Here is a 27,164-nt window from a genome sequence, read left to right as displayed (position 1 = left end):
TTTGAAATCGTTGAAAGATGGTGTGTGTTCCCGAGCAGCCTCCCTCGTACTTCTCGGCTGTCTTCTTCCCTGTTGTGTCTTTTCCCCTCTATCTCCTCCCCCCCCCCCATATTCTTCTCCTTGCTCTGCCTCGCATATGAAGTGAGCTTCTTATCCATGAAGGCAGAGTAGTTTCGAGCCGAATTTGTACCTCGGCTACAAAATGTCCCTGATTGGAATCGATCCCTCATCCTCAAAACTCAAAAACTCTGCATCTGTTCTGGTTTTTCTTGCTTTACTTTTCTGCACATCTTTATCATGTGGTCATCCTCCTTGTTCGTATTTACAAGATGGTCAATGATACCTCTGTTGATGATTGCGAATGCATGAAACTCCCTCCGTATTTTACGGAAATCCATATTTTTGTGACGACCCATGCGGAGGTTTCCGTATGTTCGTCATCAGAAAGGCATGCCGCGATTTTTCGGGAATTGAGGTGCTATTCCGAAACGATGATTCATTTATTAACCCATTTCATCCAGATGGGGTGAAATGCTAACGCAATAACGCATCGTGACCACGATTATGCAAATTTCCCCCACAGTAGTTTTTTTTAATATGAGCTGTTTTTGTAGACGTTACCCAGGTACAAAAGCTTGCAAGTGCGTCACCGCGATTACAAGAAGACCGTGCGTGTACGTCGGTGTTGCGTATCCGCCTTTCCTCACCGGCAGATTCGTCTGGACTAGTTATCACGTTGGAATGACATTTATATTCCTTTTCATCACGAGTGTGTAGAAGACCACTTGATTTGTCATGAACGACCGCCATTTGTTCGTGTCTATCAGACGCGTTCCACTCTCCAGAAATCTTCTGTGCCTGGTGTTGTGCTGAAAAGGGCAACCCTTATCGTGGAGTTTCGCTGGTAACTATTCTTCGCCTGATATTGCTACCTTCGTGTGGCACATGTGTAAAGAGCACTCCTTTGCCTTTGTGGTACCTTGCACGTCTCTCGATGCCTTACTCGGGTTGGTGAAGCTCGTCTGAAGAGTCCGGAGTCAGTTTCTCCTTGGATCCTTCATCAGCATTCCTGCCTTCGGCCCTGCTGGGTTCCAGAGGGCTCATCAGCAAAGTACCTCGGCAACTTACCATTCCCTTGTGGCATTTTTACTCCTTTCAGACGCATTCCCGTCACTTATACATTCATGACTCCGACCGGTGGCCAACGCTGATGCAGTGCCACCTGTTACTCGTTTTGCTAACCTCGGAAGGATGATAGACTGAGTCAACCGGCCTGGTGTTAATTCAACAACAGGAGAGGGGCTCAGACTCAAGACCCGAAGATCTGAAGCCAGCCACCCTAACCGTTAAGCCAACACCAGGCTCCAGCAATGAATGTTCAGGTGAAATTAAAGAAATTCTTCCCTAAGTATCACTTTAATTTGCGTTGTATTTTTTGTTACAATATGGACAGGATCACCCCCAAAATGCATATTTTGACATCAATTTTTCAAAAGCGGACAGACAAATACTCAGTGTTACATCGGTGGATAATTCTCTTTTTGTACATTTCAGCATTCCATATCGAAACATCCTGTTGGACATTTTGTCATCCGACGGCCTCTCGTACTAACCCTTCCGCCTTGTAAAAAAAAACAATCGAAGCGGGTGGGTGCTTTCAGCATGTTTTAGGAATGGAAATACAGTAGGTGTGTACCTTCACGTGTTATCCTGAAGCCGACTTTTCAGGATGACTATCTGACCATAAATATGTTCAACCCTTCCAAACTTGGTCCATCAAGCAGGAGGCTAACAATATTTAAGTAACCCGTAATTATTTTTTTGTCAATACAGTACATGTATAACTTGCATACACGAGGAGCATGCGCCACAGCACGTCGCTGCATCCACTTTCCATCGGTACGCCGAGGACCTCCGTCTGGCCATCCCCCAGGCAGACGCCTGGCCCATCCCATCTCTTTGGGATAGGACATTCCAGGCACCCAGCCGAAGGGACCGCCTCGGGTTAACCCGAGGAGACCGCCGTCTGATAGGACGACACCTCAGCAGCACCCCGCCACACAACTCAGTGTGTTTTGCGGAACGAAGTGCTTTGTGGTGGCTGGAGTGCAAATACTGCCACCATATATTTAGTAATAACTGAATTTTCATTCAATTCCTCCCCTTCCCGCTCAATTTTTTTTTTCTCCATGTTCTCAAACTTGACTTCTTGTGCTCAGGCAATCAGTGCATGCCACAACCCATGGTTTTAGTTAGGAATGATGCATATTCCTGACCTGGCACCCTCTCGTGCATCAGGAAGACCATATCGATGAAGCATTGATTATTTGACTTTTATTTTGTGTTGGAAGATTTCCTGAACCGTACTTCCATCCTATTATCTGTGCTCCAAGCAGGTGAATGATTTCTCTGAATCGTGATGTATTTTTACGTTTTTTTTTTGTTTGTTTTTTTTTTAATTCCGTGCTGGGTTTAAACAGGTGAGAACGTGCCTGAATATCAAATGCCCTTCCAAGCAGAGGTGGGCATCCAGCCAACAATCGAGGATATGCATGTACTCGTGTCTCACGAGAAGCAGCGACCGCTCTTTCCCGAAGCATGGAAAGAAAACAGCTTGGTGAGCAGCAGTAATATTTCCACGTTTTGGTTGCTGTGCTTGCTCAGAAAACTGAAGAACATGATTTGGCTCTCGTTATCTTGGCTTTTGATACTTGACTTTGGCATTGCAATCGAAAAGTCGAGCTTTGTTTGGGTTTGTTTGCTTCCTTTCCTTTCTTGGGTGGCTTTTGCACCATTTGGCAACATTCGAGTAAAATTATTTTCCTGACATCTCATGGAACTGGATGCTTAATTTGCCAAATCCAAATTAAGTTGACTTTCTTGTTTAAAATTCCCTTACTTCCAAGTGGGTGTGAATTTGGACCTTGTCAAATCTTTAGTTTTCCCAACTCTTATGTTCTTAGAATAAAAAAAGAAATGTTATCTTTGTTTGCCTTTTTACAACACAACACATTGGTTAGAATGCAAGACCTTTGTTGTTTTATTGACTTCATCTGTTGCTTGGCCATGTTCTTTGGGCAGAACCTCTTCTTATTCTTATTCTTATTATTACCTCCATCACCAAAAGTAGAAAGAGGTTATGTTTTCACCCCTGTCTGTTTGTTACTTGGCAAAAAAAAACAAAAAAAATTGCCAACTGTGTTGGTCTGTAGCATTTGTCTGTCTGTCTATCACACCATTTTTGGTGACAGTTTTCAAGCAATCGTTCTGAAATTTTTTGTGTGTGTAGATGACTGACCAAGGACAGCAACGCTTAATATTGGTGAAGATCCGAATCCTGATCCGGATCTGAGAATTTTTTTTAGTGATCCTTCACCATTGAGAAATAGGACCAAAAACTATATGCAGCACGATATCTCAAAAGGATATGGATGTGTTCACGCGAAACTTGGTGGACAGGTTGGGAGTGCCACGAGGCACACTAATTTTCATCCTTTTAACTTGAATTTTGAAGAGGACTTCCACATCAGGTCTCCGAATTCAATCACTAATTATTTTTGAGGTCAACATCCGGCAAAGGTCAACATAGGCAACATGGTCGACATCATAGGCCAAGTTTCTAAAATTGCCAATTTTCATCTGATTGAGTTGAAATTAAAAGAGTATTTGCATATTTGGTCATTGAGTTCAACCACCAATGATTTTTGAATCAAATTTGTTTTATGATTTCGCAAGTATCATGCTATATGCCTGACATCTTTCTTGTTTCTTTGTTTGTTTGTGTGCAGGATATCTCAAACGGTTGTGGACAAATTTGGATGAAATTTGATGGGTTGGTTGGGTGTGTGACAAAGAAAAATGATTCCATTTTGGTGAAGATCCGAATCTGGATCCGATAATGTTTTTTAAGTGATTCTTCAACATTGAGAGATGAGGCTAAACCGATACGTAGCATGATATCTCAAAAAGTGTGCACGGATTCAGACGAAACTTGGTGGACATGTTGGGTGTGTGGCAAGGAAGAGTCGATTCAATTTTAGTGAAGATCCGGATCCAGATCCCGAAACGAGATTTTTTTTTTTTTTTAAAGCGATTCTTCACCATTGAGAGAAGAGTCCAAAAATGACATACAGGAAAGTATGATATTTTATAAACTTCTTGGGCTCTATGTTTTTCTGGATCAGGCATTGCATGGTGAAGGTATGCACTCCACCGAGTACCCTTCTAGCTCTTGTTTTTTTTCCTGGTGAGCTGGATTGGTAATGGACCTACTCAGTGCCACTTTAAATCGAGAGAGAGAGAGAGAGAGAGAGAGAGAGAGAGAGAGAGAGAGAGAGAGAGAGAGAGAGAGAGAGAGAGAGAGAGAGAGAGAGAGAGAGAGAGAGAGAGAGAGAGAGAGAGAGAGAGAGAGAGAGAGAGAGAGAGAGAGAGAGAGAGAGAGAGAGAGAGAGAGAGAGAGAGAGAGAGAGAGAGAGAGAGAGAGAGAGAGAGAGAGAGAGAGAGAGAGAGAGAGAGAGAGAGAGAGAGAGAGAGAGAGAGAGAGAGAGAGAGAGAGAGAGAGAGAGAGAGAGAGAGAGAGAGAGAGAGAGAGAGAGAGAGAGAGAGAGAGAGAGAGAGAGAGAGAGAGAGAGAGAGAGAGAGAGAGAGAGAGAGAGAGAGAGAGAGAGAGAGAGAGAGAGAGAGAGAGAGAGAGAGAGAGAGAGAGAGAGAGAGAGAGAGAGAGAGAGAGAGAGAGAGAGAGAGAGAGAGAGAGAGAGAGAGAGACAGAGAGAGAGAGAGAGAGAGAGAGAGAGAGAGAGAGAGACAGAGACAGACACAGACGTGGGTGTGTAATATATATATATATATATATATATAATCAAGTACTGTATAGAGAGGCGGAGGTAGTGTTTTTTCCTGATGGGAGAGAGAGAAAGAGAGAGTTAAAGAGAAGAAAGACAGAGAGGTTGTGGGTGGGAGAGAAATAAGCCTGGAAGTTGGTCCATAACACAGTGTTGGCTCTGTTGCTGTGCATTCAACAAGAGGGGATCCTGGAATTTAGTCAGTCCTTGGAATTGTGACATTCTTCACAAGCTTTGCGCATTTTTTTTCTTTCTTTCTGGCCAAAGCTGTGAAGGCTTAGACCTGTCATTCGTTGCTGAGCATTATTATTGCTCCGACGAAGGTCTAATGCCTGAATCATAAGCTTCACTTTGCTTGCGAGTTGCCAATCAGTTAGGGTTAGGGGAAGAACTATCTGCTCACAAGGTCTAGTATTCTTCATGCTCATTATTACCTTGGAGGAATGCAAATTCATGAAGCACCAATCTGAAAATTGTGTATAAACACTAATTGCGTTAATTCCTGGTTATAAGTATGATGACGCAGAAATGGTTCATGTGAAAGCAGTGGCTCCAATGGATCTGTGGAAGCTCATCCATTGGTAGCAGGACCCGATTGAACGACTGCACAAACAATCAAGTACTGTATTCAAATTGTGTTCCAAGAAACAAAATACTCTGTGTTTGTTATTATATCTGGTATAAAGCTTGTCCACGGTTGCTGATGGAGACTCGATTACCTTTTATCCTGCCAAAACTGTCATTTATAGATGGATGTCAAACATCTTGCATATATCTGAGCAGAAACTTTGGGCTGTACGATTACAAAGTAGCTTGCAAAAGAATATTATGCAAAATCGAGAGCAATTGTTTCAAGTGGGATTTGAGTTTTTGATATTGTGTCACTTTCATCTGTGATGACGGATATAACAGCTGTGGTCTAGGAATGGGGAAGTTGTTTGAATGTGTAACGTACCCTCGAAGCCGAGCATGTTGTGCACTTACCTATGGGAGTATTTTATTTGTATTCCTGCAATACGTCGCTCGAAATCATACTTGACTTCTAGTTTTGGGTCCGAGTGTATTGGATGTTGGCTCATACGCACCTCCTTGTAGTTCATCACAGCTAAGTTTTCTAGAACAGATCCATCTCGTCTTTCTGTTATCGTTTCCACCGTGTTGTTAATTGTGTTTTCATCCGAGTTGTCCGTGTTTTCCTCGACCTCATTGTGGTGTATTGTCGAATTTGTGTCCTTGTTAGTGTCTGGTCTTCCCACCAGGGCCTCAGCGAGTCAGCATACCCATTCTGTCTCTGCTCTGATACGTGCCTCATTGGGCTCTCTTTATCCGAAGCATTCTCCCCTTCATGCTACTCAACTTTATTTTATTTCCACCTCCTCACTAAAACAAAAAAAAACATGAACTCATCCTGCCTGTTGTTTCCTTTCTTCATTCATTCTTTGTTCACCACCATCTCGGATTATCCCCCATCCACAACCATGATATTTTCTACCCCATTAACACTCCCGAAGCCCTCTTTCCAGGATCCAGTTTTTCCTTCCACTTTTGTGATTTAAAGTTTGTGGTTGGATCCATCTTATGCAAACTGTGTGTCCTCTTGCTCTCATTCTTCCCCACATCCCTTATTTGTCCAAGTATTCCTTTATTTTTCCCCTTCACCCCACTATTGGTGAAATAGAGCATTTGAGAGAAACTTCTAAACCTTCCAAGCATTCACAAATTTGAATCGAACATTTATTTTTTGTGTGTGTGTGTTTTGTTTCCGGTTGTTCTCCCTGAATCCAATGTATCGTTGTTAAAGTGGTGGGCGTAAAGTGCCGATTGCAGATCACCAAGAAATTAGTTACTATGAGAAGATTATTCATCGTTTTGTACCACCTTTGCCCATTGCTGCATCACGTAAGGGCTGGCAGGATAGCCTGGAGGCATGTATTCTCGGCTGTGTAGCCTGGGTTTGAATCTTGGTGCAGCTATAACACCGTTACCCCGGGGCTTCGCAGGCAGAGCAATGCCTCGTTGTGTGTGTCCTCCCTCAGGTGGACGTTAAATTGAGCGTCCCATCTACCAGTATTACTTGGTGGATGCCATTACTTGATTGATGTTAAAAATCCCATGGTATGCTCCGTGAACAGTGGGTGAGTTATCGCCAGCACCATGGCCAAATTCCAAATTCCTTCCGTCAACCCCTCCCACCTCAAAGCCTTGCAAAAAAAATTCTAAATGTCTCGACTGGAGTCTGTAGTTTTTTTAATTCAATTTTTTGTTTTTTCGTCTTCAGGTCGTGCGTGCACTTTTCGTGTATTCCTGCAGTTATCCAACTGCGTTTAACATCTGCTTGTGCAGTCATACCTCGCTTAACGCTGCCCTGTACAATGCTGATTCATGACAGAGCTCTTTGTCCTGGAGAATTATTTAATTATTTTTTTACTGAAAACGAAAAAACAACAAGAAAATCCATAACACGCAGCCCTCTGTGTCAACATACCCACCACCATTGTTTGTACTGTATGCACAAGCTCGGCAGTTATTCTTTTTATTGATGGTTGTACATATTTTGTGGTTTTGTTTATACTTCCTGATGTTATAACAATCAAAAATGATTACCTTTATTTACAAAATAATGTTTTTACCATCTGCATTATTATGATCATTAGCGCTATTTCTGATACACCAATGAAGCCCTCAAAATGAAGCATCAGAAATGATGCTGACGGGATCCCATATCCATATAAACCAGGGGTCTCCAACCTGCGGCCCGCGGGCCACATGCGGCCCCTTAGACGGATTTATGCGGCCCACGGTGCCATATTAAGTTTACATTACAATGCGGCCCGCGATGCTGCCAATTTGTCAGGGTCAATGATCAAAGCGTTCTGTAATTTTTATTATGATTTTGATTCATATTAGACGCATGTGTTTTTAACACGATTATTCATTTTTCATATTCGTTGGCAAGAAAAATATATTCAGCACTAATTTTTGTTTAAATTTCCGCATATTAATGATATTTTTTTTTTTTTTGGAATTGAGCGTCCTACTTTTTGGGTGCGGCCCTCCGCCCCTCACCACTTTGGTTTTGTGGCCCTCCGCCCAAAAAGGTTGGAGACCCTTGATATAAACAATGTCATAATGACTCCTCAGCGCATTTTTGATTCGTACTACCTTTTCCAGGAACGCATCCTGAGTGCTAAACGACGTACTACTGTATTTATATGGGAATGCAGGCAGTGCGCTCTCTTAAGGAAACCATGGACGATTGCTGGGACCAAGATGCTGAAGCACGCCTCACAGCACAGTGTGCTGAGGAGAGGATCGCCGAGCTCTTGCTGCTTTGGGACCGCAACCGATCTGTCAGCCCTACAGTCAACACTATGGGCCACCTCCCATCCACAGCGACACAGAACGAACGGTGTGATAATCAAACTGCTGAGGCATTTCTTCCTCTCTTTTTTCAATGGCTGGGTTAAGTAACAGTCAAGGTATTCCTTGTCCTGACATGACTTGTCGTCGTCACAACCGGCGTTTCAAAGCACTTTCTTGCGATTGCTTTGCGAGAATATCGCCAACATTAGTTGCCGTGGCGTTCTCATTTTGCAAGCAGGAATAAACTTATGTTTCTTACAACCATCCAAAGTGATGAAACATTATGTCCATCCCCCTGACTCGTGTGAAATATTTTAGGGACTTGGACTCGGGACTTTGAGATTTAAGAGCTCGTTTCAGATGACCCATTGTGATTTTGTCTTGTATTTTTAAAGCATTGGAAATGCGACTTTCATTGCACGAGTTCTCTACTTGATGTTGTTGTGTTGCACATGATGCACAATGGGCAACCATTCAAAATATGCTCATAACTGTGACTCACGCCTAGCTTGAGCACAATGGCGTTTGTTCGATGATCTTGCTTTTGCACGATTGGTCGGCAGGGGGGAGTCCATTTGTTTGCGTCAAAATATTTACCTTGAACTGCATATCTCTTACATGGTGGACAGAATGAAAGTTGTGTTCATGACAACAAGGAGCTGATACTCCAGGTCCCCCACCTTTTGAGTGGTGTGAGGAATATATATCTGTAAAATGGATGCTCAATCTTGAACAGTTTTTGAAATATCATGTACACAAAAGTACTTGGACGGCCGATCGGTTGGTCGGATGGAGCTCGGTTTAAGGTCTCCAACCGAGTCGGTATGTTTTTTTTTTTTTTTCCATGTGTATAACGTTTGTCAACTGTTTGTTTCACCAAAATTTAATTCACCTTTCCTCAACAGGAGGGGAGATGTGATCACTTGTGAAAATCAAAGATTTTTTCAAGTGAATTGGTTGGTCCCATGTGTGTTCCTGTCTGCCTGTCATTCGCCTTCAGGTCCCAATTTTAAACCGATCTTCACGAAACTTCACCACATGGTAGAGTTCGTCAAAAGCAAGAAGCCTATTGTGTTTGAGGTCAAAGGTCAAAAGTTCAAAACATTGGCCAAAGGTCAACAACTTTTTCAAATCTCCAAAATCACTTTCTCTGAATCACTTGAAATTTGAACAGGATTTGCACATCAGGTCACTCACTTCAACCACCAATTATTTTTGACGTCAACATCGGCCAAAACGTCGACATCGGCCAGATGTCTAAAATTATCACTTTTCATCCGATTGACTTGAAATTTGAAGAGCATTTGCATATCTGGTCATTGAATTTTTTTTTTTTTAAACAATTATTTTAAAAGTCAGATTTATTTTATGGATTTCGCAAGTATCATACTCTGCACGTATATTTTTATTTATTTATCTTGTTTAAGTATCTTGTTTATTTATTTATTTTATTCCCCCTGTTTTTTTCTATCCTCCTCTTCCTCTTTTCTTTTTCTTTCATTTCCTTTTCTTTCTTCACAATAAGTTCCAGTTGCACGCCATTCTTTCAGTTCTGAGGCAATCTTTTTCAAATGTCGCAAGGCGAGTGCCTTGGTACAATACACTTAATCACCTTGATTTTATTTTTGATTTATGTTAACGTTCCTGATTTTAAGTAATCTATGGTGAGACGACTCGGCAATACTCTACGTTGACCGATATTTTGTATTTTTGTTTTTAATTTTCGCATACATAGTCCAGCCTCGTGGAAGAGCTAGTACATTGAACGGATCAGGACGTAGCGGACAAGAACAGGACGCAAAACATGCATACATGGGGTGGACAAGTTGGAAACTCCAAGGAGGGAAAAACTGGAAAATTGGAAGGAGGAGCGATTTGGGTGAGGTTAACGAAGGGAGAAAAGATCATGGTTTTGAATTGGGGACGATCTGCGATTGTGGTAAACAGCGGTCTTGAAGACTGCGAGGGAAGAATGAGATTGAAAAGAATGTGGAAGTTGATTCCACAGCAGGAAAGAAAGAGTAACAAATGAGTGGAGGTGAACAGTGATCTGGAATTTTGGTGGTTTCACCAGAAGGAGGTTGATGGTGAACCCTGTGAGCCCTGCTGAAACCTGGGGGGGCACAAAGCACATACGAGAGCAGAGGGTGCAAGACTGGAAAGTAGGTGGTAGAAGCCAGAGACTACCAACTTGTCTGTAATGGCAAAGTGATAAGCCCATCGACTCAGCTTTGGTGTGGAGGATTTCAATGATCTTGAAGGCCTTGTTTTCCATGGGGTCTAGCTGAGCTAAATGTGAGGGAGGGAGTGAGCCCAGAGGGGAGAGCAGCACTCCATAAAGCTGCGGATGAAGGCCTTGTTCGTGGATAGGAGTTCAAGTGTGCCAGGGAAGGATTTTGTATGACAGAGGATGCCCAGTTGGCAGTTGGCTTTGGAGGCCAACTTTGAAATGTTTACTCAAGAAAGATCATGGCTGTTTGTGAGACCCAGGAGTTTGAATGACTGAACTTCCTCAAGATGATTGTTAATAAAGTAGATAGGAGGGGTTGCCAGGCAATCCTTTCGGAGAGAGATAGTGAGTGTGTGAGGTTTTCAGGATTGAAAGACGTATTCCAAGTATTTCACCATCTTTCACCATCTTTCACCATCTTTTTTTTTGTCAAGGTCTGAAGTTTGGGAAGAAGCTGTAGCCTACCTGTCTGAAGGATGAGGGATGTCACGGCAGAGGGTGGAGTCATCAGCAAATAGATAAAGAGGATTTTCCGTCGCGTCAGAAAGATGATTTATGAAGATCAGGAATAGCACTGGGCCCAGAACACTGTCTCAGGGCACTCCAGACTTGGCAGGGAGAGGAGATGAAAGGATTACGAGTCCCACACATTGGCTACGAGAGTAGAGGAAGTCAGTAATCCATGTGTGGAGTTGGCCTTGGATACCATAGGTAGAGCATTTGGAGAGAAAGGCAGGATGCCAGACTACATCAAAAGCATGAGATATGTCCAGAGAGACGGCCCTGATCTCTTGCCTGACATTAAGGGCCTTCATCCATTGTTGGGCGTATAGAAGCAGCATGTCAAAGGTGGAGTGACCTTCTCTGAAACCAAATTGGGGTCAACAACAGGCACTTAAGTGCCATTATTCTCAAACAGCTCGTATAACCGTGTTCTGTGATAGTTACATGATATACTTAGTTTTAAATTATATTTATTTGTGTGCACATAATATCCTGACAATTAAATTCTCGCTTTAATATCCCATCCACTTCTGGGTGAGCACACACAACCAGGGTCCCTTATAGCACATACATACATACATACATACATACATACATACATACAAACATGATAGTTGCATTACAGCAAGAGGTAAGATATACATTCAACCAGAAAAATGATCAGAATCGCTTTATTATTGTTCTGAGAAAAATAAACTTCAAAACCATTCATGACATTTATATCGTGTAACTTGGCACAACAGAGTACCATCCATGTCTTCTTTTTCTTCTTTTGAATGCAGCACAAGGCTGCGGGGTGGCATCATTGGCTGAGGCCGTGGATGTGCTGCTGATGCAATGCCCTCTCGTGGTTTGGGAAGGAATTTGCGATTTGTTCATGGTGCTGGTGTTAGCTCGCCTAATCTTTGCAAAGGACACCATGGGATCTTTAATGTCCACCAATGAATGCCGGCAGACGGCATCCCGTTTAACGTCCATCGTAGGGACGACACACACCATGGATTAATAACCCTGCTTGTGAAACACCGGGATGACGGTTTATAGCTGGGTCGGGATTCAAACCCAGGCTAGACAGGTTAGAGGCGAGTGTGTGTACCTCTGGCACATCCTGTTAGCCCCGTGTTTCACAGTTACCATATGATGTTTCACAACATTGAGGAATTTTCAGACATCAGAGTCAGGTGTTTATAGCCTAGGGGATGGTGTAAGGGGGTTGAAGGATGGCAGAGGAGCTCTTTCTCTCACTTTTGAGAACCTCTTTTTGTTTTATCCTCTCCTTATAGACGTTATTGTACCTTCAAGATGCATATGTTTGAGAACAAAAATGAGAGTAAGCTTTCTGAAAATTGTGAAAAGACAGCAGCTATTCAATATGTAGCTGTAGGGTGACTTTAGAATGATTCATCTTATTTTGTATGTGAAGCAGCAATGACTGCACACTTCGACCCGGGTTAACGCTAGGGTTGCGTTCCCAGCATTATCCCAGCATGAACCCAAACTAGCAGGCACCCCTGCCCTCCAAGCAGGAGTATCCGTGTCGTCCCACGAACACGGATCGCCGCTTAGTGTCCGGGGAGTGAAAGGAATGTAAAATTGTCAAGGATAGCACCGTGATCGATGTAGCGATCACCAAGATGAGTCATGAGGTGAGGAAAGCATGCGATTTGCCTTACCACCGAGACGGACCGTTGTTGCTGACACGGAGAGACGAACGACACAAATAACAACAGACACAAATAACGATGCTGGGAAAAACTGGTATATCCAATTGCTCAGTGCTGCATCCAATCGACGAGTGAATATTGCTGGCATGTACAATCTAAAATGCAGAACTCAGGCCTGTTCCAAAATTCTCAAGGAACATATGCATTTTCCTGAAGGTATGCCAACATTTATAATTCCTTGTAATCTCACCATTAAAGACCACTAACGTAGAACACCCAACATTATAATGGAAATGCATTTGGGGCATGGATGTGGTCACAGCAAAATTGTCGTTACATTTTGGTCTCGTATAACTCTGGAAGAAGTAAACGACATCCAAGTGAGTCTGGTCACTTACCGACGATACGGCTTTGCCACGACTGCAGCAGAAAATCGGAATGATTTTTCCCAACAAAGAACAATCATTGGTTCAGTCAGCTGAGCATTAGTGAAGGTGTGGCTCAGTAAGTCAGCTGGCATGGCTAATTCACTTTCACATTTTAATCCACTTGCGAAATTTACGATTCTGTTTTGGATTCTACCTGAATCCAAAGAAAATAACTCCAAAGACTCGTCCCCATTGAAAGTGGAAGCTTCCGCTCCATAATTGGAGTTTCGGGCAAAAATCTGCACAACCACTCATTCGTCTTGGGTATTCTCATCTCTGATGAACTGTAACAATATGAATTGCTCCAAAAATGATCAAAGTCTGTCTTTAATAGTATGTTGAAGCTTGTAAGAATGTACAATTATACATTTGATCAATATGTTTTTGTTTAAGTTTAGTGAGTGTTTCACTTTAATAACTGGGGATTACTCTCAGTATCAATAACTATCTAATCAGTTCAGCTATGTCTCTGTGATCAGTTCATGTGAGCGGCATGGGGGTAGCTTTCAACTTTTCTTCGATTCATTTTATATTTTTGATTGGGCATTATACTTACTAGCGGCCACTCCCGCCCTCCCGGTGGGAGTACCCCATCCTCGGCCCATCCTCGGTGGGCAATGTGCTGCGGCATCGTCTTGGAAATGCACTTTATAATCGTAATTACCTCCGCCGCCGAAGGTGAAGGAGGGTGATGTTTTCACCACTTTCCATCTGTTTGTTTGTTTGTGTGTTTTTCTGACGGCAGGATATCTCAAAAAGTTGTGGATGGATTCGGATGAAATTTTGTGGACAGGTTTGGTGTGTGACAAGCACGAACTGATTAGATTTTGGTGAAGGTCCGAATCCAGATCTGGATACGAGAATTATTTAATTTTTTAAGTGATTCTTCACCATTGAGAGAGAGGGCCAAAATCGTAAGATAAAGGAAGATGATTTGTCATACTGGTTTCCACCAAAGGTGGTGCTATTTCTGCCACGCGTCAATTTTGGAGTTTCGGTGACGTCGACGTTTGCTCCATTATAGTAAGATTCCACACCTTTTAAATATTGCAAAACATATATTAATTTAAGTAAAGCAAACGTGGTTAGTTTCAGTGTGTTTTACACTCAGCAAGTTATTATACCCCAAAGTCATCAATGAAACCTCATCAATGTTATTCATCAATGTTAATATCCGCCAAACTCCACAAATTCCGAGTATTTATGTGCCACGGAGCAATGCATCATGTTTTTGTTTTTTAACCGCAGCATGCATTCTCTCAACAGAAATATGGTCAATACAAAGCGCCACCCTCGCCTTGGTGTCTGCCCTGAGCTATCGTCAGCATTCATCGAAGAGAGCCGTGCAGTCCCAAATGGCTTCCAGAAGAATATTTCTGAGAACTCTGGTTCTTTTGGCACGATGTCATTATCTGTTTTTGATGACCGTGCTAAAAATAGAAATTCAATTAATTATGAACGACAACAGGCTCAGGCCCGTGGATTGAGCCCTGACACAAGTTTAACGAGCCTCTCTGCAAGCCAAACTCCAGTAACAGCAGGGCCTGTTCATATTGGTGACATCATGGAAGGAATGCGGTCTGGTACAGGCCCTCTGCAGACTTCTGGGATAATGCAGACCACTCATCCAGCTTGCCTACATCTAACTGAAGAAGATTTGCTTTGCAATAAAATGGACCCGAAGGAAGTAGACAAGAATTTGAAGGAAAGTTCAGATGAAAATCTTACTGAAACGTCTTCAAAGCAGTTTAGTGGTCTTGACTTGCTGGCTGGCAGTGCACCTGGTTTGTTTTACCCACTGTTTCGCTTTACAGCAGAAGCTGGAAGCACTTTGGATTTGTCATTGGCTTCTTCGCAAACAACATCTGCAGGTAGTCTTGCCACCGAGGTTACACAGCCACTACCCAAGCAGCCAAATGTGCCATGCCGGCCGAACAGTCTACCTGTTGTGGGCCCAGGCAATGATCTGCCATGCAACAAATGTAACCTCATGCAAGTTGAAACTGGTGTGGCCAAAATTGAGCAACAACAATCGGTTGAACCGCAAGCTGTTGTATTTACTACGAACAGCGGTGTTGTTGGAAATGGGTCATCTGGGGCAAACAAAGATGAAAATGTTTTGTCACCCCCAAAGCAGGAGGATGATGCTGGTGACCCACCAGTTGTGACATCATCTGCAATTGGAGAAGTCGATATGGTTGCAGCCAATGTTTCTGTCACTCCTTCCATGTTGGTGCCTCGAGGAAATCAACCCTCAAGTAGTCCAGATGGTCGTCCAAGCAGCCAACATTCAAGTTCTGATGAGAGCCAGCCACTTCTGAAACGGTCACAAATGGAGCGTTCCGAAGAACTTGCAAAACCAGCTGTACAACTCAATTCCAACAACAGCAGCAACAACAACAACAACAACAACAACAAGGCGGCTGCTGGGAATGCAGATAGAAGATGTCATAAGGCTCGAGGATCAGCAAGACCACTTTCACTTGAAATCGACATGGCAGTCACGCTTGTCGATGAAGCGTCTGTCTTGGGTAAGGACAGTTGGTTTATTGTTCTCTACACTTTGTGGACTTTCTCTTATAAAGCTCTGTCTATTAAGTAATGTTTTCTTTTTCTTTTTGTTTATGACTGATGAGTCCGAATAGAATAACGGTTATATGTTCAGTAGTTTATTTTGAATGTCGTGATTGCTAAGTTGTATGTTTTTAATCCATTTGGCATTGTTCACATGATACCGATTGTCACAAATAATTATTTATCAGGGACCGTTAAGCATTGTGTTGGTAAAGTGTGATGTTCACACTTGTATGACGACGATTCAACATGGAATGGATTGTTTTTGATGCAAGTTGTCATTTTTGATGCAAGTTTTTGACACCAAACATTCCCAAGCTAAAATGGAAGAGTTAGAACTATGGTACATGAGAGTAGTACTCTCATATACCATCGTTGGTTATACTTCCAATTACAGTAGTCTGCAGAGAATAACAATAGCAAAGGAATTTTATGACATTGCAGTCATATGTATAGTTTCGGATTTCGGAGCGAGCATGCCAGTATGCACGAGAGGGTCAGATCAGACCCGCTACTTAACCTCCGACCCTGAAGCTGCAAGCCAAGCTGCATAACTCTGTGACCTGACGGGTTGCTAAGGAACCGCGGATGCTGGTTGAAGTGATTCAATCGAACAGGATCCCGTGCTCAGCGTCGCGTTACATTATTCTTTTGATACACTTATATCAACATCCAACAGTCTACTTATTACATACAGCCAAGCAAACCATGGGCGAACGTTGGCTATCCACTACTGGTGTGAATCACTGTGGTATAACATCCCTTCTGTTTAATTTGAACACACTATGTCAGACCAATGAAGGAAAAGGACAACCGAGCAGGTTTGAAAGCCCAGTTTACCAAAGTCAAGTACGTATTTACAATCAAGTATGTCCAAAACACATACTTACAATTCACAATGTTCAATTATGTATTGATAAGCACACAGGATTCAAAGACACAAAGAAAAGCAATTAACCCTTAGCACGTAAAAAAGCCCCTTTTGCAATCTTATTATTTCTACTACACAAGAGACTGGCACGCCATCATAATCATCCGGGAAAGTAAACGGCCAAAACAAGAAGATTAGAGGAACAGCGGAGTGTGGTTGCGACTCCTGACTCGCCATACACAGACAGGCGGGCTTGTATCGGTTCCAAGTAAAGGACAGGATGGGTGGGTGGAGATGGGGGATATATAGGGGGTATCGGAATGTGGTATGAAGTGGTTGGAACTGCCGGGTTCAAGGGTCTCGTGCTGCTGTCCGCCCTTTGGACCTTCGCACGAGCCCTCATGTCTAAGCAGTAACTAGTGTAGGGGACGGCGCAAGCGCGATATCAGGCGATGGGGCAGGCTCATGAAAATGGCTCGTGGCAGAGATGGCTCATCCAGGCACAGCGCAGGCAAAGGCTCGTAACAGGGTAGGCTTCCCTGGGCAGCTTGTAACAGGATGGCTTCCCCCGGCACCTCAGCTCATTCATACGCGTGCCTCCCTTTTGTCTTTCTCTTGGTCCTCTGCTTGCGTTGTCTTCGAGCATCTTCCCGAAAAGTCCCTGGGGACTGAATGGTACACAACTGTCTGGAAGGTGCTTCTGCCACGGTACTCCATTTTAGCGCAGAGATCGACTTGCAACGTGTGTTTAAATGGGGAAAGTGCAGGGAAGGAAGGAAGGAAATTCGTTTGAATTTACGGATTAATTGCGGTCTACACGATGATGGATTTGGATGGATGTTGAATGAAGAAGGAGGGTTTTTGAGGGGAGCACGGGAAATAGAAGTTGGGGAGCGAAAGGATGAGGGATTGGAGATGGATGGATGAACAAGGGGAGGGAAGTTTCCAGTGGGGATTACGAGGTTTGTGAGGCAAAAGGTGTAGGGTGTTACGGAGGTACGGAGGGGGGGAGGGCGGGGGGGGTTAACAGCTTGGAGGCGAAAGGGTAAGGGATTGGAGATGGATAGATGGATAGATGGATTAATGGATTGAAAGATGGGAAAGTTAGATGAGAGTTGGGGAATTAAATGAAGGGGGAAAAGCCGAGCTCAACTCACACAATGCATTTTCACCATTCCCTGTACAAAAGGGAAGGGACCTATCTGAGCACACATTTGAATGAAATAACTCACTCAGGGTTCCCTATGTGTTGGACGCAACTCCCCGGGGGACTGTTATCCACAACCGCAACAGTATGACTCATGTTTGGTGAGGCGAGATGTTTATTCTCAGTTTGGTGGAGTAAAAAGGTGACAAGTTAAGATGGAATTATGCTTTAAGTTCTGCAGAATGCCAGAGTTCAGAATTATTTTTAATTTATGGTTACTTCCGGAAATAGGATCATCTCGTAATTTTGAGCAGTTTATCGAGGGAGGAATGTTCTTTCTGTGAGTATCTTTATTCACGAATGTTCTTTCCGTGAGTATATATGTACATGGGAAAGTAAAGTATGAGGAGAGGAGGAAAAGCCAGTCATCATCTGGCTTGATGTCCAAGCACCACATCTCCAAGATGACTATGCTTGGCTGGTTACCGCAGCTCTGCCCCACCGGGAGACCTCAAAAAAGATGAAGTGACCACGTATCAGGATTTCAAGGCTGTGGGGATATCGGAGAGAAAATGTTGCGAGAAGTCCTCTCACAGGACGAGTTGGCGTGATGCATACTGCTGGTCCTGTGGCTTAAAGACCTGGACGGCCAACTGCAGATGGGGCATGTTCAGCTATAAAACCAGTTTTATTGTCAGGAGTGCGGGAGCTGGCAAGAGGGGGATAAAGCAATGAACAAATGCATTGCTGAACACCAGAAAGCAATCTGCAAACAATATGGAGCCCTGCGATGCCCTACTTGTAGCTGCTAACTTTACAGCCAGGGAGGACTGACAGTCCATCAGTGTTGTGGTACTGATGCTTCCAACACCAGCAGATCCAACTATAGAACACAAAGTGCAAGCCAGAATTTACCTCAACATCAAGTTCAATGTAAGAGTGTCTGCACTTGTTCAGGAGAACAAGCAACAGAATCAGGCAGAATTGCACTGTTGAAAGAGGACAACCAATACAAGAACAGTGTGGCTCAGTCCAATGTAGGATGTGTGAGAGATGGTTCTTAAGCAATGGAGGTCTATCTGTCCAAAAGTGAACCTAACAAAATCCCATAATGATCATATCATTTATCATTTATCTGTCCAATCTCAAGAATGAACTTTCAAACTTGTCTCCCTCCTCTAAAACCTTGTGGCACACCTTGTTAAGTCGGTCTCTGGTGTATGCTCCCTTTCCATCCTTTCCCTCTCTTCAAATGGCACCACAGCCGACTATGCTCGTGAGAAGGCCAAATTCCTCAATTGTGTGCGTGCGTGCATATATACACACACACACACACACACACACACACACACACACACACACACACACACACACACACACACACACACACACACACACACACACACACACACACACACACACACACACACACACACACACACACACACACATCCCCTTCACAGTCAGACCCACCTGGTCATGAATTCTCTATCTTTTGCACCTGGAAAGGTGAAAACGTTTCTGGGGAAACACTCGACTGACTCTTACTCTGCAACTCTTATATTACTCTCAGATGGCATCAGCTCATGTGTTCTAAACACATGCTCTGCTGCTCTTGCACTTCCTCTCTCTGCCCTTTTCACCCTGTCATTTACCATAGGTCACCTTCCATCTGCTTGGAACTCAGCCAACATCACAGCATCACATGAAAAGGTGCAAATACGGATCCCTTTAACGAGAGACCAAGTAGCTTACTTCCAATCACCAGCAAGGTCATATAATCCATCATCACAGCTGACATAAAGTCTTTCTTTTTCTCCAATAACCTCATCTCAGATCATCAGTTCCGATTCAGACCTTGTCACTCTAACTTACGACATGCTGCTTCTACTCTCCAAACAATGGATGGAGGCCCTCAATATCAGCCATAGAATCAGAACAATATCTCTGGACATATCTCAAGCTTTTGTTACAGTCTGGCATCCTGCCCTGCTCTCCAAACTCTCTGCCTGTGCAATCAAAGGCGAACTCCGCTCTTGGATTACTGACTTCCTCTACTCTCTTATCCAACATGTGGCTCTCAATTCGTCTCCTTTTCCTGTCAAGGCTGGAGTACCCCAACACAGTGTTCTCGGCCACATATTTTTCCTAATCTTCATCAATGGTCACACTGACTCTGGAAGATCCTCTTTATCCCTTTTCTGATGCACTCTCTGTCACGACATCTCTCATTCTTATGACAGACAGCAGCCCCTTCCCTATCATCAGACCTTGACAAAGTCAAAAACTGGTCAAACATTTGGTATGTGTCTTTCAATCCTGAGAAATACCACATACTCACTGTCTATCTCTTCAAAAGGACTGCACCACAAACCCTTCCATCTACTTTCTGAACAACCCTCTCAAAGAAGTTCGGTCACTCAAACTCTTGGGTCTCACCCTGAGCCGTGATCTCTCTTGGGCAAGCCAAATTTCATGGAAATGTAGGTGCATATATATATATATATATATATATATATATATATATATATATATATATATATATATATATATATATATATATATATATATATATATATATATATATATATATATATATATATATATATATATATATATATATATATGTATATATATATATATATATATATATATATATATATATATATATATATATATATATATATATATATATATATATATATATATATATGTATATATATATATGTATATATATATATATATATATATATATATATATATATATATATATATATATATATATATGTATATATATATATATGTATATATATATATATATATATATATATATATATATATATATATATATATATATATATATATATATATATATATATATATATGTATATATATATATATATATATATATATATATATATATATATATATATATATATATATATATATATATATATATATATATATATGTATATATATATATGTATATATATATATATATATATGTATATATATATATATATATATATATATATATATATATATATATATATATATATATATATGTATATATATATATATATATATATATATATATATATATATATATATATATATATATATATATATGTATATATATATATATATATATATATATATATATATATATATATATATATATATATATATATATATATATATATATATATATATATATATATATATATATATATATATATATATATATATATATATATATATATATATATACATATCTTATTCTTCTTTCGACTGCTCCCGTCAGCGGTCGCCACAGCAGATCATCCGTATGATCCGCATCGTGATTTGGCACAAGTTTTTACGCCGGATGCCCTTCCTGACGCAACCCTGGTCGCCTCTTACGACACAGGGATATCGTACACCTATTCTAACCGGGCCATACACCGGGCCCAGTACACTGGTACTCACTTCGCCGACCTCGGAAGGATGACAGGCTGAGTCAACCTCCTGGTGTGTATTAATTCAAGCAGCCAACGGGGCTTGAACTTAGGACCTTTTGGATCCCAAGCCGCGACCCTAACCACTACGCCAACACCAGGCTTAATGTGTGTGTATGTATATATGTGTATGTATATATATATATATATATATATATATATATATATATATATATATATATATATATATATATATATATATATATATATATATATATATATATATATATATATATATATATCTTCTTCTTCTTTCGGCTCACTCCCGTTAGGGGTCGCCACAGCGGATCAACCGTCTCCATTTCGCTCTATCCTCCACATCTTCCATTGACACTCCAACCAACCGCATGTCTGCCCTCACCGTATCCATGAACCTCTTCTTTGGCCTTCCTCTTCTCCTCCTGCCTAGCGGCTCCATCTTCAACATCCTTCTCCCGATATACTCCTCTTCCCTCCTGAGCACATGTCCAAACCATCTCAATCTCGCCTCTCTCACTTTGTCTCCAAACTGTCCTACCTGCGCTGTCCCTCTAATATACTCATTTCTTATCCTATCCATCCTCGTCACTCCCAACGAGAATCGCAGCATCTTTAACTCTGCCACCTCCAGCTCTGCTTCCTGTCTTTTTGTTAGCGCCACCGCCTCCAAACCATACAACATAGCTGGTCTCACTACCGTCTTATATACTTTCCCCTTCACTCTTGCAGCTACCCTTCTGTCACAAATCACTCCTGCAACTCTTCTCCACCCACTCCATCCTGCCTGCACTCTCTTTTTCACTTCTCTCCCACACTCTCCGTTACTTTGGACAGTTGATCCCAAGTATTTAAACCCATCCACCTTCCCCACCTCAACTCCTTGCAACCGCACCATACCACCACCCTCCCTCTCATTTACCCACATGTACTCCGTCTTACTCTGACTGACTATCATTCCCCTTCTCTCCAGTGCGTACCTCCACCTCTCGAGGCTCGCCTCAGCCTGCTCCCTACTCTCCCTACAGCTCATGATGTCATCCGCGAACATCATAGTCCATGGAGACTCCAGTCTGATCTCGTCCGTCAACCTGTCCATCACCATTGCAAACAGGAAAGGGCTCAGAGTCGATCCTTGGTGCAATCCCACTTTTACCTTAAACCGGTCCGTCATTCCTACCGCACACCTCACCGCTGTAACACTGTCCTCATACATATCCTGCACGATCCTCACATACTTCTCCACCACTCCCGACTTCCTCATGCAATACCACAACTCCTCTCTTGGCACCCTATCATAAGCTTTCTCTAAATCCACAAACACACAATGCAACTCCTTCTGGCCTTCCCTATACTTCTCCATCAACATTCTCAAAGCAAACATCGCATCACTGGTGCTCTTTCCTGGCATAAACCCATATTGCCGCTCACAGATCGTCACCTCTCCTCTCAACCTAGCTTCCACTTCTCTTTCCCACAACTTCATGGTGTGGCTTAACAACTTTATCCCTCTGTAATTTCCACAGCTCTGCACATCACCCTTATTCTTGAAAATCGGAACCAGTACACTTAATCTCCACTCCTCCGGCATCCTCTCACTTTCCAAGACTTTATTAAACAATCTGGTTAACAACCCCACTGCCATCTCTCCTAAGCACTTCCATGCCTCCACTGGTATACCATCTGGGCCAACCGCCTTTCCACTTTTAATTTTCTTCATCGCAGTCCTCACTTCATCCTTACTGATCCACCCCACTTCCAGATTCACTATCTCCACCTCTTCCAACCTTCTCTCTCTCTCATTTTCTTCATTCATCAGCTCCTCAAAGTACTCCATCCACCTTCTCAACACACTCTCCTCGCTCGTCAACACATTCCCATTTGCGTCCTTTATCACCCTAACCTGCAGCACATCCTTCCCAGCTCGGTCCCTCTGTCTTGCCAATCGGTATAAATCCTTTTCCCCTTCTTTTGTATCCAACTTCTCATACAGCTCGTCATGTGCCTTTTCCTTGGCCTTTGCCACCTATCTTTTAGCCTTTCGCCGCCACTCCTTGAACTCCTGCCTACTTTCATCATCTCTCTGACTATCCCACTTCTTTGTTGCCAACCCCTTCTTCCTTATACTTTCCTGTACTTCCTCATTCCACCACCAAGTCTCCTTATCTTCGTTTCTCTGTCCAGATGTCACACCAAGTACCTTCCTAGCTATCTCCCTCACAACTTCTGCTGTTGTTGCCCAATCATCCCACCCATCTTTACCACCATCCAACGCCTGTCTCACCTCCTCCCTAAATTTCACGCAAGTCTTCCTCCTTCAGCTTCCACCATCTTCTCCTTGGTTCAGCCCTCACTCTCTTCCTCAACCTCACCTCTAAAGTCATCCTACAGACCACCAATCGATGCTGTCGAGCTACACTCTCCCCTGCCACCACCTAACAGTCACTAATCTCTTTCAGGTTGCATCTCCTGCTTAAGATGTAATCCACCTGTGTGCACTTTCCTCCACTCTTGTATGTCACCCTGTGTTCCTCCTTCTTCTTGAAATACGTATTTACCACTGCCATTTCCATTCTTTTTGCAAACTCTACCACCATTTTCCCTTCCACATTTCTCTTGTTGAGACCGTACCTCCCCATCACCTCCTCATCCTCTTTATTCCCTTCCCCAACATGCCCATTGAAATCTGCTCCAATCACCACTCTTTCATCCTTGGATACACTCTCCACGACTTCATCTAACTCACTCCAGAAATCTTCTTTATACTCCATCTCACACCCCATATTTGGGGCATATGCACTGATGACATTCATCATCACCCCTTCAATTTCCAACTTCACACTCATCACTCGGTCAGACACTCTCCTCACCTCCAATACCCTCTTGACATGATCTTCCTTCAGGATTACCCCAACACCATTTCTCCTCCCATCCACACCATGGTAGAACAGTTTGAAACCACCTCCAATGCTCCGAGCCTTACTCCCCATCCACATGGTATCTTGTACACACAGTATGTCCACCTTTCTTCTCTCCATCATATCAGCCAACTCTCGCCCTTTGCCAGTCATCGTCCCAACATTCAGAGTTCCAACTCTCACCTGCACACTTCTTCCCTTCCCCCTCTCCCACTGCCTCCGGACTCGCCTTCCCCGTCTCCTTCTCCTCCTTCGCCAAGCAGTAGCACAATTTCCACTGGTACCCTGCTGACCACCGGTACCGGTGGCGGTCGTTGGTAACCCGGGCCTCGACCGATCCGAGATGGAAATTCGTTTTGTTGTCCGCATAATGATTTGGCATAGGTTTTTATGCCGGATGCCCTTCCTGACGCAACCCTGGTCGCCTCTTACGACACACAGGGATATGGTACACCTATTCCAACCGGGGCATACACCGGGCCCAGTACAACTGGTACTCATTTCGCCGACCTCGGAAGGATGGCAAGCTGAGTCAACCCCCTGATGTTTTCGACTTGGTTTTTATATACATATATCTATATATCTATATATATATATATATTTATATAATTGTATATGTGCAATACCACCATCTCCAGTGAAAATTAGCTCATTTCATCAAGCAGTTTGCCTTACAATTTACCGATCCGTAAGGCACGAAACTTACAACATGTAGCCATCAATTTTAATCATTCATTAACAGGCATTTACTAATGATTAAGTTTACCACATCTAGCTTTTAACTGCAGTTTTTCAGAGGCAAGGTGTTGCATAAATGAATGTGCTTGACATGCACCATAAATAATTACCATTGGGTTCGACCAATTGAGATTATCTATTATTTAAAGAAGAAAGAAATGATGTCCAAGGTGTAATGAATGAAGCGTTATCTCTGACAAAGTCTTCTCTTTCTTGTTGCTAAATTAATGTCATTGTACTTTCTTTTTTGCTGACCATGCTTTACTTTCTTATTAAGAAATAAAATCAGGAGAGTGTTTTTCCAATGAAAAAGATGAGACGAGATGATTGCACAATAAACTATTGCTGAGCCCTTATGTAACATTGGTGATTGGCTGATAAACTTATGCTGATTGGCCCTTTTCCATCATAAAATGGCAGCATCATTCTGTGGCTTTCAAAAACTGTTCCTTAATAAATAATTACAATTTCAACTGTAGAGATCATGGCCAATTGCATTACTTTTATATGTCCCTATGTTCTCCAGAGATTAAATGTTGCACTTCAACTTCCTGAAAGTCATAATACCGAAAACAACTTCAATCATTTTGCTCCTTTGCAGGAGACAGAAATGAAGTGTCGAGAGAGAAAATTGAGAAGCGTGTCAAAACGCCGCATTCGATCAAGCAATGGCAATCTACAGGTTGGATCTTGCCTACCTCCAGTGAAGCAGGAGGACGAGAAGCAGGTGCGCAGCAAAGGAACCATGCGACGGCGACAGTTAAACTCATGGCTGGGCATTCGCCCATGACTGGAAGCATGGTGTGATCCCGATGCCGCTCAACCTCCCACACCTATCCATCACTATGCACCGAACGACACGCAAAGATCCAGTCCTTCGGGATACCTGCAGCATGCTCCGAGTACTCAGGGTTGCACAGGTCCTTTGCAGGATTTAGAGCATGTCCTGTGCTCGAGGGGAAAAAAAAAAGTGATGCTGTGCTGTGAAACATGCAAGAATACATTTATGATGAAATAGTCACAACACTAAAGAACTGCATAGTACATCGCTTGTTCGTTTCAAAGCATATAATCATCATGTTTGCTTCCGCGTAGTTGCAGGCTGTGAACATGGCTGACTTTTATTTATTTTTATTTTTTTTAAAGAGTTATCCAAGTGTCCTGTTGTATTGCAACGTGTTTACAATCAGATATAACGTCTGAAACAAAAGCCAGCTTAAAACAAGGAATAGCAATTATAATATAACGTGAATCTGTTTTTAAGTGAGCGCCGATTAGGTACGTTGTGAATGTGTGCTGTTTTTATTTTTATTTTTATTTTTATTTTTTCCGTATGTTGTCGGTAAAACGTTTGCATTCGCAATTTTTTTGCACTTGTATTATGATCTTCAATCCTAAATGCTTATATAGTTTTTTTTTTGTGATGGAGGGAGGGGGGAGTTTGGGGGGGGTGGTGAGAGAGAGAGGGAGAGAGCTTAATTTTGTTTTGGATTTGTATGCATTATATGTGCAATAGTTGTAATTTGCATGCTATGCAAATGTTTGCCCCCTCGGTTACAAATCATCTTTACAAAGGTACTGTAATTGGAAAATGATGTAATTGATGTACAGTAGATGACTGGCGACAAAGGCACGTAGTAGTGTAACATATTTCTATTTTTTTGTATGTTTGAACATTCTTGCTCACCCACCTGCCATTCGTAGCTGATATAACTTTTTAGTGCCGGGACGGTACAGCCAGGCGGTTGACGTAAAGATGGTTGGTTGCAGGCGGTTTAGCACATGAGGCCATTTGTTTACTTTCAAACTGTTTGCCACTTTATGTTAAGGCTTCCATCACTCAACCAGTTGACTTGCAAACTTCAATAAAGCATACATTTTGCATCAACGTTACCTTCAAGGACAATGATGTTCCAAATTGATTTTCTTCTTTTTTCAAGGTTATGCTTATTTGCATTTGTTTTATAGTGAAACGAATCTCTCCTCAAAAGTCGAAGTGGGATCTTACTCGAGTTTTTGCAGCCGGTTTCATTTAATTTTGTTTGACAGCTGGGGTATGTGATCTACTACTTTAACAGCCTCATTTAGGCCTGCCGGTGGCATGAATGTGATTGGGGGAGGAGAAATAGAGGGGGGGGAGTCTTCACTTATTTAAGTGGAGGGGCTCGTTTTTTAAATGTCTTCAGCAACTGTTTGGATCTTCTTCAGTGACCACTGTTGATGCAGCAAAAGTAGTTGTCCCAGACATATTTTGCATTTGTTTTAAACTGTTTTCCTTCATCCATTTTTCGTACAAACTAGATGAAAACGAAATAAATGGTCGACATTTTTATGCCTCTGCCGACGAAGTTGCCAGAGGCATTATGTTTTCAGATTGTCCGTCCCTCCGTCCATGATAGGTTTTCGTTACCAC

General features: G+C 42.3%; 1 protein-coding gene across 2 annotated transcripts in view; it reads left to right on the top strand.

The window, feature by feature from the left end:
- Positions 1 to 26,657, top strand: part of LOC147029418 (bone morphogenetic protein receptor type-2-like) — a 117,168-nt gene extending 90,511 nt beyond the window's left edge. For both annotated transcript variants that reach the window (XM_085872454.1, XM_085872455.1), the window contains 4 exons: positions 2,481 to 2,617; positions 8,066 to 8,250; positions 14,297 to 15,561; positions 25,353 to 26,657. In XM_085872454.1, coding sequence (XP_085728580.1) covers positions 2,481 to 2,617; positions 8,066 to 8,250; positions 14,297 to 15,561; positions 25,353 to 25,558 — 1,793 coding nt within the window. In that variant the 3' untranslated portion in view covers positions 25,559 to 26,657. The remainder of the gene's footprint in view (positions 1 to 2,480; positions 2,618 to 8,065; positions 8,251 to 14,296; positions 15,562 to 25,352) is intronic.
- Positions 26,658 to 27,164: the final 507 nt, after the last annotated feature.

Source organism: Eptatretus burgeri, chromosome 3 (assembly GCF_056783735.1).
Source record: "Eptatretus burgeri isolate ZD-2024b chromosome 3, Ebu_testis_v1, whole genome shotgun sequence".
Classification (NCBI taxonomy): Eukaryota; Metazoa; Chordata; class Myxini; order Myxiniformes; family Myxinidae; genus Eptatretus; species Eptatretus burgeri.
This window is presented reverse-complemented; position numbering and strand designations above follow the sequence as displayed.